General features: G+C 37.3%; 1 protein-coding gene across 1 annotated transcript in view; it reads left to right on the top strand.

The window, feature by feature from the left end:
• Positions 1 to 254: 254 nt before the first annotated feature.
• Positions 255 to 17269, top strand: part of MMP16 (matrix metallopeptidase 16) — a 187622-nt gene continuing 170607 nt past the window's right edge. Inside the window, exon 1 of the mRNA XM_074898760.1 lies at positions 255 to 474. Coding sequence (XP_074754861.1) covers positions 343 to 474 — 132 coding nt within the window. The 5' untranslated portion in view covers positions 255 to 342. The remainder of the gene's footprint in view (positions 475 to 17269) is intronic.

Genomic DNA, 17269 nt, shown 5'->3' on the forward strand with positions numbered 1-17269 from the left:
GGAGGAGGAGGACGACACGGGGAGGCGGTTGCTGCTGCTGGGCAGAGAGGAGTCGTGCAGGAGCTGCGGCTGCACTCGGACGCCACATTCCCTCCTGACGGGACTGGTGGTGAGGATGAGCGAGAGCTGACCCTGCCGCTGCCGCCGCCTGTGCTGCGAAGTGTCTGCTCCTCCTCCTCCTCCTCCTCCTCCTCCTCCTCATCCCCTGCTGTGGGTGAACCTGCGCTACGGGCTCTTCACCGACACGGGGGGGATTTGGTTTGTTTGTGTATTTGTTTAAGGCAAAGAGAGAGAAAGAGAGAGAAAGAGAGAGATCTTCCATCCATTGAAGCACAGTTCACTATGATCGTACTCGCATTCAGCACTGGAAGCCGGTTGGATTTCGTGTCTCACTCCAGGGTGTTTTTCTTGCAAACCTTCCTTTGGATTTTATGTGCTACAGTGTGCAAAGCGGAGCAGTATTTCAATGTGGAGGTAAGATCAGTCGAATGCGTGTGCGAGTGTGTGTGCTTCCCCCTGTCCCTTTCCCCCCTTCCCTGTTTTTTTATGTCCCCTAAATCAAATCAAATAGCTGGCCAGCCATGTCTTCCGGCAGCCGGGGCATACGCCTGTGCCGGCTTTCCTTCCAGCAGCCGGTAGCTCGCTCCCCTCCCCGAGTTCCCCCGCCCGAGGGATGCGTTGCAGCCGGAGACCCTGCTCCCCGCGGCAGCACAAAGCGCGATGCTGGAGCGCAGCCCGCGCCCCCCCGCTGCCCGCGCCCGCGGGAGACGGGAAACCCTCCGCCGGGCACAGAGGAAACCTGGGCGTACTATGTACACGCAGCTCAGGAAAGGCTCCGTGAATATATCTTGGACTTAAGATGCCGCTGTATTGCTGAGTTTCCCCAGACTTTTTTTTTTTTTTTTTTTTTCCCCTTTTTAATTTAATATATATAATTTTTATTTTTGTGAAGAAGAATGAATGAAAGAGCGTTATGGGGACAGGAGAAAGGAAACTTGAGATGTTGGCACGGTTCTGTGTGGTAGAGTGTTTGACAAATTAAGATCTTTTTTCCGTTTAAATGTAACAAAAAGAGTTGCCACTAGAAACAGTGAAACAAACGGCATAAAGGTGCAACTACAGCACAAAAGTTGAAGGGTGTGGAGGACCAAAACCAGAATTTTTCCAAGTGAAAAACATTAAAATGTGGGGATACTTAGATGGGGCAAACCCTAAGAGTTTACAGTGACAGTGAGAATTCAGTGAACATCCATTTCCAGTCACTCTTCCATACACTCCCAGTTTTCCCGTTGGAGGTTTTTACATAGTGCTTTTTATTAACTGTGTTTCTTTACAGACTTTGTCATCTTTGCATATATTCTTTCCTCCTTTTTCTTCCTCCTGTCACTCCATTCGTTCTACTGTGAGCCCTTTTTTCTTGATGTTTTTGTGTGATGTATTTCCCTCTTCCTTTCCTTGTCTATTCAACCTCTTCATCTTTCTTATTATGTTTATTTAATTTATATGTGCTCTTTCAACTTCTAATACTTAATTCTGGCTTTCTGTAGATCCCTGGTTTCCTTCACTTTCCTCGGTCCTGCCAGCCCCACTCCAAACTTTCTGCTACACCCATACACCACCCTCACTTCTTGCTTTCTAGTCTTTTTCCTCTCCTGGGTTCCCACAATTCTTTCTCTCCGAGAGATGAAGTCTGTGTCTTTTCCTCTGTCTCGCACATATGCACACTTGCTTGTTTTATATGAGCTCTTGTTCTCACTCAGTGACATTCATTCTTGCTACCGTCTCTGGCAAGATTCTCTTGCATATGCTCCTCTGTTCCTAGACTGTCTCCCTTTTTGCCTGAAGTTCTTACCTGTACTTCTTTTCTCCTTGCCTCATGCAAGATCACCTCAAATGTATAAAAAAATCACTTTTTCTTTCCCCTTATCTGCTTTCGTTCTAGTCTTTCTCTCTCTACAGGCAGTTTCCCTTGCCACATGCAATCCTCCTCTCAGTTTAACAACACACATACATAGCTTCTCACTTTGACTTTTATCACTCCAGAAAGTATTGTCTTTTCGCTCCATCATTGAGATCTCTTCTGATTATAAATCCTAGTCTTTTTTTCTTTTGTCAGCTACATTCTAGTCACTCTTCTTTGCTCTTAATCACAAATGTGCATCTCTGCTTTCTGTTTGATTGTAAGCTCTTTGGGGCAGGACTCATGTCTTCTTACATGTTCATGCGGTGTGTACCATGCTTGAGTCTGGAGTACAATTGTGAGGCTTTTGCTATAAAAATATTAAAGTCACAAATTTCAGAGTGCACGTTGACGTTTTATCCTTCTTTTGCTCATGTCCTCAGCTGCCTTCTTTACTGATGAGCAGGGGAAAGCAGTGTGGAAGAGAGGAAGTTGCTCTCTGTATCCTCTCCAGGCTTCACAGGCTGGCCCCCTGCAGGGTATCGGGAAGAAATTCCAGCGACAGAACTTTCTCCTCCCACAGTAGTCTGCTTTGCTGGCATCTGGCTCTGCTGGAGAGACGGGCGGCAGATGGAGCTAGTGTGGGAGGAGAAAAAGATTGGTTTAGTCAAGTGGAATATGAACAGGAGGCCAACTCCAGTCAGAAGGAGGTTTTATGAGGAAAGAAGGAAAACACTTTCATTTTTGGCACCTCTTCCATATGGAAAAAACCCACATTTGGAGGGCAAAGGCAATATCAGGAGCAAGAAACACTGTTGGGTGGAATGGAGTAGCGTGTGTGTGTGTGACGAGGGCATGTATTTGTTCCTTTCAAAATATGCTATCTCCTGTTCTTTCTCCCAGCCCTTCTGAAACAAAGTGTGTCATCATATGCCAGTGCTCCCAGTCTCTTTTCATATTTAATTCTTTGAGCCATAGATTGCTGGGAGCCAGGAGAGTGTTCCAGGGAATTACTCTACTATTCAAAAGATGTCCTAAAATATGGGACTTTTCCCTAGGCCACTGCCTTTGAGTGCTATCAGTGGCATGGTCCTGGGCTAAATGGACCTGAGATTTGCCCAAGAACAGCCATTTCCATGTTCACATTGTTTGGATAGCATTGAGAATTCAACTTTCTTTTTGTTTGCAACAGCAAACACTAAAAGCGTGGGAAATTTGAGGCAAAGGACTTGGCAACAGCATGTATCTATTGTGCCATGCAGTCCTCCGTGTCAGCACAAGTGCATGAAACCGTTGATAGTAAATTGTGAAAATATGACAAATATTTCATATTGCAATAAGAATAAATACATAAAGAACGGTTCAGGAAAGAAATGGTGTATGTTTAGCTGAATGAAATGTCACTGAACAAATGCTTAGGATGCTTAGAAATGCTTAGGATCTGCTTAGAAAGCAGATTTTTTTTTTTTTTTTAATTATTTCTTGTCTCTAAATAAAATGCAGATAATACCTGTTGAACATTATAAAATATGGAGATCATTTATTTTCTCTTACTCTGTCTTGTTTAATCCACATTCCTGATTGATAAGCAAAATCCATCTAGCAGTGTTAGATTTTTTGGTTTGTTTGTTTCAATACAGGTTTGTTAGCCAGGGCAATTTTTAGGATATATTACTGTAGCTCAAAGATATTAAATAATATTGTTATCTTTCGAAAGAAAAACACAAGGCTAAAGTTTACAAGTTTGTATGAACATTACTGTTCTTTAGAATGTTGTTGTCCCTTGGTAAAATTTCTTTTAACCAAACATCTACATGCATGAAGTCCTCAAGCTTCCATTGATAGCTACGTTGTCAATCCTGAAATGTATTCATGTATGTATTTCATGTAACAGACGTAGCTGAGTAGGATTCAGATCATGGAGTGTGGAACTTTGGAGGGGCACACTTGCACTCTTGAGTCAGTGAGAGCTTTGTGGTAAAGCTGCATGAGTGAGAATTGTAAACTGATAGTTTAATCATGGTGAAGTTTAAGATTTACATAGTCTTATGGGTAGGAAGATTTTAACATGAATTTTCAAAGTTTGCTGGTAATCAGTGGCATTTTTGTGAGATGCTTTCTGATATCATAAGAAAAACTAAGGACTACACTGTTAGCTCCCTCTTCTCATGGCTGAACTATTGGTCCAAAACAATAATATCAATGAGTAAGTGCACTAATGTCTATCCATGTCGTTTTTCTACTATTTTCAACTATTTCGATATACTAGCAGAGGAAAATGTCCATCAGTGAGATTGTGAATAGAATAATAGTTATTAAAAAGAACATTGTAGATGTAAAATTGAAATAAGTGCACACAAGATAATTTGTTACTAAAAAATGATAGAGCAATCAATTCCCCCCCCCCCCCCCCCCCCTTCCTTCTCCATGTTCCTCTCTGCAGTAATAATATCTTGTGTTGCTCAAAGGTAACTCCTTTGTGTGTTATTGGCAGTGTCTGTAGATGGTCTTTCACAGGTATCATCCATATAGACTATATGTTTTCCTAAAACCAATAATATTGTGCTTGTTTGAGCTGGTATTATACTGTGAGTTTTTCTTCTACTGTTATTTGTGTATGTGTATATTTAAATAATGAGCACATGTATATTTAAATTACTATTAAATATTCAATCTGCGATTGATAAACAATGTCACCATTTTGTTAAAGAAAAAATGGTTACTGAAACAAGAATACCTTGGTCAGAAGACAGGATCAGCATAATCTAGAATAAGGTTCATCTCGGGATTCTAATGCTGCCTACTTACTCCTGTGAACAATTGTGTCAGCTGTGTATCTGCATAAAGCTTGTTGAGCAAAGAAGTGCTTTTAGAATGGCACCTAGTTTCATTGATTCTTATCTGTGATGTGGGAAATGCTAGACACACAAGCATGCTTCATCATCTCTCTCCTCAAGCTGGCAGTTATGCTCTATTTTCCTTCTTCTAAGCTAAATGTATAGATTTGAATCCCTAGGGGAGATCTTAAAATTACTCTTGTTTTAGTGTGAGCGGGTCTTTAAAAAAATAGTCTTTTCTCTCCTCTCATTTTCAGAGGTGGGACAGTTAAACAGCATGTTGTGGAACAAAATACAGTGAAATACAAACTTAAGAAAAATGCTATCAGTTTCCTCCATGGTAATAATAAGTGGCTGAGTTTCATTGTTAATAAACTTTACAGTTATCCTCCAGCTTCTGCTGAATGGTAACGCATGACCTTTCTTCCACAGGCTTTGGATCTTTTAAACTTAAACCCAGACCAGTGTAATTCTTCAGCTGGTCACTGAAAAGGAATAAATCCTCCAATATCACTTTTACACACTTTTCAACTAGCGGGCTCAGTTGTCAGGTTTGTAAGCACATCACAATATTTTTGTAATTTGTTAAAATGCGAGCTCAAAATAATGGAGAAGCAATTAAGGTGGTTTCGGTATAAATAGTGCCATGTGTCCTAAAAGGAATTTACAGGCTCTTCTGCATTGTTTTTAGTTGCAGTCAGTATGCATGATTCTCAGTTATTCAAATTCTGAATCTCGCTCTTGCATTAGGTATCAACTAAATTGTTTTTTTGTTAGAACAATAAGTTCAAACTGAGATTATTAGGATAGAAAGGAGTTGTTGATTGAGGTGGTGGAGGTGGTTAGTGGGTGAAATATTAGTCAATAAAAATATAGATATAATGTGGTGTATTTCCTGTTTGATTATTGAGGAAATACGGATACATAGAAAACCTTCTGTAAAAGTTTCTGATGAGCAGATATATCTAGATAAGGAAAATAATTGGAAAGTTATGCATCAGATAGGCAATAGAACACTTTTGTGTCATAGGAGGCAAATACCTACTATATAATGAAGTGGCTCTCATTTTATATATAGAAATACATGTGGAGACAACTAGTTGGCAGAGTGCATTCTCTGCTGTAATTTAAACAATAATTACTGATAATGAAAATTTCAGTAGATCAATTTCCTACTGTAAAGTATGAGATTATTTTGTGATACTAATGTTGCAGGGAAGTTTATGTATTCTGTCGCATTTATTTTGTTCAAAGACAGATTGAAAAGATGATCCCAGTTCTTATGAGTTCGGAATTGACATAGTCTGTTGGACCTCAGGCACAGGGAATACTTGTTTATAATTGTAGTTCATCTTATTTTCCTATTGCAAAGTTTTGACTGTTTAGTGTTTAAGCATCACAGCTATTAGTGGTTCTCAGTTCTACTAAAGAAAAGAAATAAAACGGTTAAATAAATAAATTTATGTAATCACCTTATGTAGTGCAAGGTAAACCTACCAAAACATGTATTTCTAATGTTTTCTGACATGAGGTCTTACTAAAATAAGTAGTATTATTACAATATAGTACAATTTATTAGCCCACCAAAAAAGCCTGAAATCCCCCTTCCCTTATTCAGAAGGCATAATGCAAAACTCCTGCAATACCGTTCATTGTTTCTTCAGAGTGGATATACTGTGTTCTTTAACTGGTTTAAGATTTATGCTGCTCTTTGTCAGTTTTATTTGAATCCATCTAAAAGGTCAGTGCTTGCTCTAGGCACCTCAGTGCTGCTTATGCACTCAGCAAGACTGAGTTGTAAGAGTTTATAAAGATAGAATGTGGTATTATATAGATTTTAAAACATTTCAAACTGCATCTGTTTTCAGTATTTTAAAGTCTGTGTCATCCTACTTTATTGAATGATGTGTTTGTGGAGATGAACACTGGAGGACTTTGTGTTGATGCTTTTTGAAGATCAATAAAGTAACAATGTAACTTAAAATTTTATTTTAATTACCCTATTTTAATTTTTCTCACTTCTCTGTTTTTGATTCCAGTTTATTGTCTAACCTGTTCACTATCCTCAAACTATTGACGATAATCTGAAAGAGCAGGTTGAGTCTGTTTAATTTGTTATCTGTGATATGTCAAATGACAGATTTGGTTACATTTTGTATGAGGAAGACCAGGATTAGTGCTGCAAACATGATTTTAGTTGGCACTGAAATGGATTTGAAAAATAATTACCATTAGAGCTTTATCCTTTAAAGAGAGGTCATGCTATTTGGAACCTTTATTTATTGGTTGCCTGGCAACTGTTCATTCATGTTCCTGCTTATCATCATTCATTATAAGCATCTTTGCTGTACAGTAAGAGCAATTAAGTGGTAACAACTTATTTCTGTGATGAATTAAAATTGACATAAATTACAGAAATAGAAAAAAAATATTTCTGTAGTTTTACTTATTAACCAAAACTGTTGGTACAATGTTTCTCTACTTATTATCAGCTGGTTTATACCAGCTGAGGAGTTATCTGCACTTCAGCTCTGATTATAATGTTCCTAGCATACCTTTTGAGGTATTACAGCACATAATTGACTTAGGGGCTTTTTCAGGTGTTTTTGTCGTGCTTAAAATCTCCTGTTAAATTCAAGATGAAGGCTTCAGGGTGTGAGGAATCTTATCCCCTGTTGATTTCAGTTCTTAGCATTAGACAATCCAATCTCAAGTGCTGAGTCTTGAACCCAGTATTGGGAAAGGGGTTTAAGGTCCTGGGATTAAAACTGCAGCAACAGGCATTATGCAGTTGAAGCAATGAGCCACAATAGCTCTGTAGAACATTAAAGTCACTTGATGCTTTCTCTCTGTAGAACAATAGCAGTTTTTATTGCAGTGTGAAAAGACATTCATAAAGCATATTATTTGAAAGTTGTGACTGTGCATGAAAAATATTTTGCCTTTTGTATTAATTCTTTATGAATCATATCATGATTGACCCTTGTGTGGAATAGCAGTGTGAAGCGGGACAGTTGTGCTATGGAGTATTTGTAGAAGATGTCACAGTACATTGGGAGGAATATTGGAACAAATTCCTTATGGCTCTATCTTAAAAGAACATCTGTCACTGTAGGGCCAGAGTGGAAGTAGATTTGTCTCTCTGCCGCTACCTCTTGGTAGCAGTGGCTTTGCCTCTATAGCGGACAGCTCCGAGCTTGGGGAAAGAATGTCCCTCTAGGACTGATGCCCTCTGCTTTGAGCTTCTGATTGTATTAACTCGCCAGTACTCTTCATACCATGCCATGGTCATGGGGGACAAAGTAACTGCTGTAAGACAAATCAACATCAATTTTCATCAGCTTTTCCCACTCACGTGACATGTCAGTAACACATGAAGATGCTGTTATGTGTTTTTCCTTTTTATGAAACAATAGAACTCATTTCACACTTGTATAGATAATTTGAAATTCAATGCTAACCTCAGAAAATCTGGTCTTTAATATTTTTTTCCTCATGATCTGCTAGAGAAACAGTTGTTTGATTTCCTTGGTGTCCTGTTCATTTTTGCTGACATGTAATCACATCTCCACTTACAAGTGTGAAATACAGGTTGGCAAGGGGGAGACTTACCTTTCAGAAAATTACCAGCTGAAAGGCAGATGGAAAATTGTCAGTGTCTTTAAAACGTAGATAGCAAAACAGAACAACAAGCAGCCCTTTCAATGGGAAGGAAGATCCTTCCTTTAAATGTATCACTGGATATTTACAAAGTATACCAAAGAGGAAATTTCTTCTTTTTTGTACTGCATCTGGATCTGAAGGTAATGATCCTGTCATATTTTTCTTTCTTACCTCAGACACTGGTTGTGTGATGCTCTTCTAGGAAATTGCTTTGACCCACTGTCTGTGCAGACAAATTGAGAGATTGTGTTTGTCTACACGTCATGGTTTACATGCTGTACAGAATAGTAATAATACATTTAATTGCAAGTAAAATAAATGATCTGTCTTCCACACAATAAATTCTACTACTAGTAGTAGTCGTAGTATTATATATTGCTGACTGTACAGCATGATTTTGGTCTTGGCAAGTGAGGTGTTTGGTTTTTTTCTCTCATTACTTCTATGTATTTTAAAAAATAAAAAAATCCCACAACCCAAGACTGTGTTCCATATTGTTGATTTTCCTTATTGATTATGAAGTGATGGATTCTGATGCTTCTGTCCTTCATTCCTTGTATATGAAATGTCAGCTTTGGAAAGGTCTTTATTATCTCTTTCTCTTGCATGTATTTTTAAAAATGTAGGGAAAGGAAGGCAATATGAATAAGTGACTGAGGAATTGTGCTGGGGGGATGGAGATCTGGGTTGTGTATACAGTTCTATCATGAGTCTTCAGATCGATCATGTAGCTTATCCATCTTTGTACCCTAGCTTGCACAAATGTGAATTAGACTAATAGAAGAGTATTTGCTGCCTTTTCCAATACTTGTCAAGAACAAGAAGAAAAGTGATGTAAAAGAGCCGGGAGTATATCTTCATCATTCATTTGCCTCAGGGCTGTTTCACTTTTTTCATAAAAAGTAGTAGAAGCATATCATCAAATGTAAATACATCATTTCAGTTTGATCATCTGTGTAATCATTCAAGTAGTGAGTATGTTCAAGAGACAAGTACCAGAGCAGAAAAAGTGAAAAACATGTTTATAATGCTTCAAACCCTGGTGAAACCCTGGTGGTTTCTTAGGCTGTGGTTTTTTTTTTTTTTTTTTCATCTACATACCAAAACTTGGTAGAGAACATTGTCAGCAGGATTAAATGAAGGATGTCATTAGATAACTGAAGACAGAGAGTATCACATTCTCTTTCAGAATGAAGGTTTGAATGAGATAAATTTTGTTACCCAAATATGAAAACAAATAGTCTGCTTCAAAATGTATTTAAATAAATGTAAAAGTATTAACAAATAAAATGAATTTTGCATCTGATTGTAAATGTTACATAATGCAAAATTAAAAGCTGTTTTTTGTTTCTGAATGAGTGTTCTATTAAATAAGTAAATTGTTCCACAAACATTCATGTTGCCTTGTCATCACATTACCTAAGCTTCTCCCTTTTTGTTTGAATATTTGTGGATTTTTATGAAATACAATAAAAGATTGGCCTTTCACTGCTCCAGCTATTAATGTCTTTTATTAGACACCACTAATAGGCAGACATACAGTTCACATACCCCTGGATGTTAAAAACTTAATGGTGGGAGGATGAGACACAGGGGAAATAAGGGATTTTCTATGATGACATGTTAAGTATAATAGAAGTGGAAACTGAATCTTATTCTTCAGGGTTCCTGTGCCCTAAGTTCGCCTTACGACCTTCCTTCTTTCTTTCCACTTTCCTCTTTACTTTTCTTTTCCTTGCTTCTTTCTTGTCTCTTTTCATCTTGTGGTTGTTTTTTTTTTTTTGTTTGGTTTTTTTGTGTTTTTTTTGGTTTTTTTTGTGTTTTTTTTGTTTGTTTGTGGGTTTTTTTGGGTGGATTTTTTTTTGTGGGTTTTTTTAAATTTTTATTTTCTTTTCCCTCAGCTTGTCTTCCTGCAGACCATTGCCTGTAGCCAACAAAAATCATCAGTCATTATTGAACCATAGAATCAGAGATATTAGAGATGAGAAAGACATAGCACGAGCCTATTTCTCTGGCAGTGCAGGATTGCTAACTATTGTATGTTTTCTGGAGTTTTGTCAAGTCAGGTTTTAAAACCCACAGTGGTGGGTCTTCCAAAATTGTAATTGGAAAAAATCTGTTAAAAGTACAGTAGGGAAAACTATAGTGGAAGAATTTTTTCAATACACTTTTCCTTTGGCTATTGGCAACAGTTTGAAGTTGGCTCAGGTTAGACAATTTCTGATAGAAAGTGATGTCTGTTCTATAATCCAAGATGATAAGAGCTGTTTATGAGTATAGATGGCATGCAGTGATTGGTAATTTGGTGTATTTCTTTGACTTTAAGAATTAAAAATACAGGAGGGGCAGAGAGAAATGAAGGATTGATTTAAAATTTCACTCCGTCTGAAATCCTTAGGGCAGTCGAAATGGACTAACACCACCTGATTTTAAAAGAGATGTAGATGTGTATGAATTGCTGACACTGTCTCAGGAGGGCTTGACTAGTTTATGATGATTTTCTAGAAGTACTATGACTTGTTGTATTTAAGTATTATTACCTAGTGAATAAAATTGGATATTAGTAGGAGTGATGGATATCTAGATATTATGCTCCATTAAAAAAACTTATTTTGGAATTTCACACATTCCATCATTAGTGTGATCACAAACATAGACTTAAAGATGATTATGACACTGGCACATATGACCTATCATAATGTCCATGCTCTGCATATTATGTAGCACTTTCAAAACAAGGATCTTAAGATATTTTATGTGTGAAGGTCGAGTTTGCTGATATACATCCTGATGATGACATTTCTGCAGTAAGATTTGTGTGAGGTATATTTTCCAGCAAGTGTGCAAGCTGCAGGGTTAGCTTGGGAAAGGGATTCAGTTTGAGAGAACGGTACTTAAATTTAGGTGTTCAAATGTGCTGTACGTGTTTCCTATATATTAATAACAGTCTGCTTCCTGAAACAGAGACTAATTCAGTCGACCAGACAGTTATGTCTGTATCAGAGTGAGTTGAATTTTTTTTTCTGGACTCTAATATTAGTATTGACTAGTAGTGTGATTCAGTTGCTTACATGTAGGCATCCAGCACCATTTAAGGTACCCTTGGCTGAGATGTGCATAAGGCTGGCAGAAATAACATGGGACCTAAGAAAACATCTGTTTAGGCTAGCAAACAGGAAACCAGGCTGTGTGTCCTAAGTCAGATGACACTAGACACTTCTGTTTAGGTAACTAAATCCTGTTCCCAATTTTAAGTGATGGTAGAGGGTGTCAAGAACCTTTATCTATGGTGCTCCACCAGGTAGACACTGACATTCAGATGTCATAATCTGTCACAATCCCTGCCCTCTGCAATTGTGGGATTCATTACACTTGTATAGGTACCTGGTGCTGTTTAGGCCCTGTGGTCTATTTTGCTTGGCCTCTAGATAATGTTCCAGAAAAGCGTGGGACTCCTAAAGGTCCGATGATATGTATCTACCATCCCCTGGATAATGTAGATCATCTCAGGCCACATCAAACACCTGCACTTCTGACAAAACCAAGAGTGGAACTCCATTTCTGTGGTACTCTCACTCTGGTGCCCTGCACATTATTAAATACATTTACCCCTTAGCGCAAGAGGCTAACACGTTCTTACATCTTTAGATCTCATGTATTTTAAATATTTAGTTAGGGATATAAAGAACACAACATTTCTCCACGAGCAGCAAGGCGGTTTTGCCTTCAACCTTAACGAGACTAAGCATGGGTCTTTTTAAGTCTGTGTAAAACGTATTACCTAACTTACAGTGAATGCTTCTAGCAAATTTTATAAACTCAGTGTTTCTGTCTGTTATTTGATGGCGTACCATAAATGATTTTAAAGACTGTCTTTCCTTCCTACACATACAAACCTCTAAACAGCTATTTGTTGCCCTTGAGGGGAGAGAACAGAATGTTAAGCATTTTTATAAAAAGTAATTAGAAAATACATCTTAGAAGAATAAGCTTGCTAAATGTCTATTGTCTGATAGACAATCCCCAAGAAGATGAAAATGACATTTTAATAATTTCTTTGGGTAAGAGCCCTAGGCACTGAAGAATAATTAGCTATGTTTTCAAGTACTTTTGTTGTGTAAAGTAAAATATGGATTAATTCAACAGAAATTTACATTTCTCTGTTAATAGGCAGGTATGTAATATCATTGATTTATTTACACTACTTGCTTTAGGTCTTCAGAACAGTGAAATTAACTTGGTCAGAATAAGAGTGTTAATGGCCAGTTTATATGTTTGCTTATTTACTTATTTATGAATCCAAAATTTGAAATACCCAAATGTGCTACCTGATGTACTATTTAAATGAGTTTTCTGCTGTTATGTAATTATAGAAAGACTAGATCTGCTGTTGATTTTTAGGTCTGCATTTGGTAAGGATATCTGCAATCTTTTATTCCAGAAGAGCTTCCTTTGTAATCTATAGCTCTACTCTATTGTTTTGCACTGACAGGCTCATTTAGAGAAAAACCAGTATTTTAGTTCCTTTGTGAATAATCCCATCATTTTTCCTGGCTGCCAAGAGAATACACTTTTTGTCCCAGCAGTCAGATAAAGATAGAGTCATTGTTCGTCATAGATTAATTGCTTAGATGCCTTTTCCACTGAGATATTAGAAAATTTTTCTCTACATGCAAGATCTTTCTAAGGAGGTGATGTCAATTTAATTTGGACCAAAAGATTTGGATTCTATAGAAAGATGTTCTTTCTTTAGCTTTGCTCAAAATAAAGATTCCATTTCATTAAAAGGGGTTTTTCATGTCTTTATGAATATTTCCTTCTCTAAATTTTCAGCAACAGAGGATGTGATCTTAAGATGAATCTAAGCTTTAACAATGTTAGAACAGTACATTCTACGATGTTTTGTAAAGTTATGAGTGACTATGGGCAGGAAAGCCTAAAGCAATTATAGCTTTTGTCATTTTCCAACTCTAATACAGCAGAGAAATTCATCATGCCTGTTAGGTTTAGCATGGTAGCTAGAAAAGGACAGAGTGGGACTTTTAACTTTAAATGTCCTACAGTGCAAGGGCTTTATAGGTGTTAACTTGGTTTTAGAAATAAAATAGCTACATGTGTAGTTGAAAATTGTGTAATGATGTTTGGTAAAGTATCTAATAAGAAAATAAAAATTATGTTGTTTTTTTTTTCCTTTGGAACAAAGAATTCACAAGAGTTGCTGAAAGAAGTCAACAGCCTTCAGATTTATATAGAAATGGAAAGTATAAATAGACTTTTGCTCCATGCTTTCTTTTTTTGGAACTCATACACTACCCATGTTTCAGTGATAAGAAGCAGCTATTTAGAGACAGGAAGAAGAAGGGAATACACCCATATTTGACCTATTTTCTTTTACATAACTGTTATTTGTTTACTTATGTACTTATCCTAATAAGATATCTGTGTCTAGTGGTCTTGATTGGCAAACTTCGGTGATATTCTAACTTTGTGGAATTGGTTAGATTGTGCCATTAATTTCATTGGGTCCAAGATTTTACTCCAAGCTGTTTGAAAACCACTGAATTGCCAAACATTTTAACTGAGTAAATTAAGAATATGTATACATTAAATACGTAAGATAAATATCAGTGTGGAAATTCAAAGACTTAACCTGTACATAAAGGATAAAATTGGTACAGAAGAAGTGGAGACACAGTATTTATGCATAAACTGAATTTTGTAGTTAGGATAAAGTTTAAAATCATTAGAGGAGTGGTATGCTTGAACAATTTTCCAGAAAGAATAGTAGGGAAGTGATGTAGATGAAAAAAAGTTAATTTATTTTGAGATGGGATCTAACTTTTTAATGAAAGAGCTTACATAGTATAACTCCTCTCATCAGCAGTAATGGGCTGGATTCATTCCTTGTCCTGTACCCTCAGTCTAATAGTAATTTTCCTTATTCAGTGAGTCTGATGGCTCTACTGACAGCTATTGACTGTAATGTTTATACTTCTGCATTAATGTGTCTACCTTATGTCTCTTTATCTATTGTATTAGACCAAAAATGTGGACTATATTACATGGAGTTCATTGCTTCATTGCTTTTTGTCACTTACAGTATTCAGACACCATGTATGAAAGTTTCTTTTTCCAGTAACATTTAGTTGAATGCTGACAATCATGAATAAGTCCTGTGGAACCAACCAGACTATTCTGAAAATCGTAAAAAGGTTTTTGGAGTTTTTTGGTTTTCTTCTGCTTGTTTTGAGTTTTTGAGTTCACATCTTCCAACACCCCCCTCCCCCCCAAACAAGGATGAGCATTTCACAGATAAAGAAGAAATTGAGTATTTTCGTTACATCCAGTAAGCTAAGTCTTCAGGAAACTAAACCAAATGTTTAAGATTAAACCTATCTAGCACTAGCCACAGTGCTCATTCATATCTCTTTTCAGTTTTGATTGTCTTCAAATTTTATTCGCTGTTTTTTTTTTGCTATATAACCATATATATCTATAATGTGGGGTATTTTAAATCATCTGTCACATTTCTTTCCTACAATTTAGAAGACACTGCTTGAGTGAAAAGGAAACAGCAAGTCATGAATTTCAAAGTCAGAGCTAAACAGAAACACACTGTTATATGTCAGACAAATGCAGCGGATGGTGTGGCTCTTGGGTTTGAAAGAACAGAGGAGGTAATCCCTTCAGGCGTTGCTCTTTGCTTGTATTAATAGGGTTAGATTGAGCTTTTGAGGTGCAGTCCCACAAAGGGTCTCTTTAAAGACAGCAGAATGAATTTAACTCATTATGTCCAGCTTGGATGTAAAGCCCTAATCACATTAATGTTGGAGACAAAAAAGCTTTTGAAATTCAGTCCCAGAGGACCGTAAAACCTAGATGACTGTAAATAAAAAAGATGGAGCAGAGACTGTACAATAAGGTATCCCTTGAGTTCACTGTGAGCTTCAAGTTACACGGCATGGGTTTATGCTGAATGAACACAGTACTGGAAGATCTTTGAAACTGATCCAACTGTGTTTATGTATAATATATTAAGATAATAAAACTTTCTGCAGGTTTTCAGGAGAGCTCTATGTAAAGTGGTGATACAGTTTAGATTGCTGCGTTACAGACCTAACTGAAACTGGTATAAATCTCCAGTACCTAATTATGTTGAGAAATTTCCAGCACAAATGGTAAACTGAAAAGGTTTGGATAAACTTACTTATCATGTGGAACTTCTGTCTCTTTCAGCTGTTGATTTGCTTAATGCAAGATACGAAGCTAATGACAAGTTGACTTTCAGGAGTTAATTTGCAAGGTTAACACATCATGTTTCAAAAAGTGTAAAATTCAGTATCAGAGTAACTCTGTATATATTGGTAAGCTAAGCAAGGCCAGAGAAGTCTTCAGGCACTGAATTCATCAGTCTATGCAGTTAAATTGTTTCAGGCATGGCTTCAGTATGGACGGACTAGCATTCTTACTGACCAGGGTCATCCTCCTGAAGGATTTGAATTCAGGCACTCTGCACATTTAACAGTATAGAGGTGAACTGTTGTGCCAGTAATTTTTTAATGCTGGAAAATGGTCTCAGGCACATTTAATTTAGACATGACCAGTCTTTTTTCTGAGTGTTCTTAAATGAACCGATCCCGATTTGTCCCTCTTGGTGGTTCACTCTGTTCAGATGAGATGCGAAGGGGAAGAGACCATAATTTTGATGTCTTTCTTATAATTTGTTGTAGTTTCTCTCAAAAAATTTTGATGACAAACACTATGTTGGAAAACTGATTGTATTGTTGTTTCTTTGGTTTTGCATATCAATATTTTCTTTGGACTTGCATCATCCAGTCACCACAGACAAAGGTTAGCCCCAGACACTTCTATGGTAGAAGGAGAATTTAACCAGATTTAGAGTTGAGGATCAGGGCTTTATTTATTATCAGTTTGCAGTAGGGTCATACTAGTGTATTGGGCTAGGGATCAGTCAGGTTTTATGTACAATCTAGACGATATGCCTTCAAAAGCTTGAAATAATTTTATTGCCATTTGTCACATACATTATACTGAGAGTCAACACTTTGTCTGCTCTGCATTATATTTCTTTTGAATCTCTGCTTTCTTATGATCTTGTTTTTCTTGGTTGTAAATTTGACTTACATTGACTGTCTACTGGGTGAAGCAGCACTGAAGCCTCCAGGTGAGACAATAGAGTCAACTGAAGCAGAAACATTAATTGTTATCTCTGATCATGACCCAGAGCAGTTTGCTCTCATGAAATGCTTGCCTGCTGTTTATATATTTTCAGTTTCATGTTACAAACTTCCATTAAGGTTACAGATTGTGGATGGTGCAAATGTTATGGTGTTGCCTCACAGACAGGTCTGTATCTCTGGGGAAAGTCTCACAGTGGATGAAATTTTGATGGAAAACATGTCCCCTTTGGTGAGAAAACCAAAGGTCCCTTGGTAGGGTGTGGGCAGTTGTACGCTTGTGTTTATCTGGGATGACTCAGGCAAAAGAAGCAACCAGTGCTTGGAGTCTCCTGTGCTGAAGGTGAGGTAAGTCAAGAGAGCTTTCCAAGGCTCTTCACTTTTTGGTACTTCTGGCACTGTCAAGGAAGAATGCACTGAGAATTGATTTGAATTGTATTTTGAGAACTGAGCTGGGATAATCAATTTGTATTATGAACTAGCAGCCCTCTAAACTCCTGTAGAAGCAATGATCTAGCATTATTGGCCTTTAAGACCACATTCAGAGTAGTATTTAGATGGAGAAAAATGAGACTTCCTCTGCTTTTTTCCTTTGCATTTATCTTTATAAAGCTCAGCCTGGTACATAGCAGAGGACTTCAGCCTTCATCTGGGAAAACATGCTGCTGAGA

Source organism: Athene noctua, chromosome 2 (assembly GCF_965140245.1).
Source record: "Athene noctua chromosome 2, bAthNoc1.hap1.1, whole genome shotgun sequence".
NCBI lineage: Eukaryota > Metazoa > Chordata > Aves > Strigiformes > Strigidae > Athene > Athene noctua.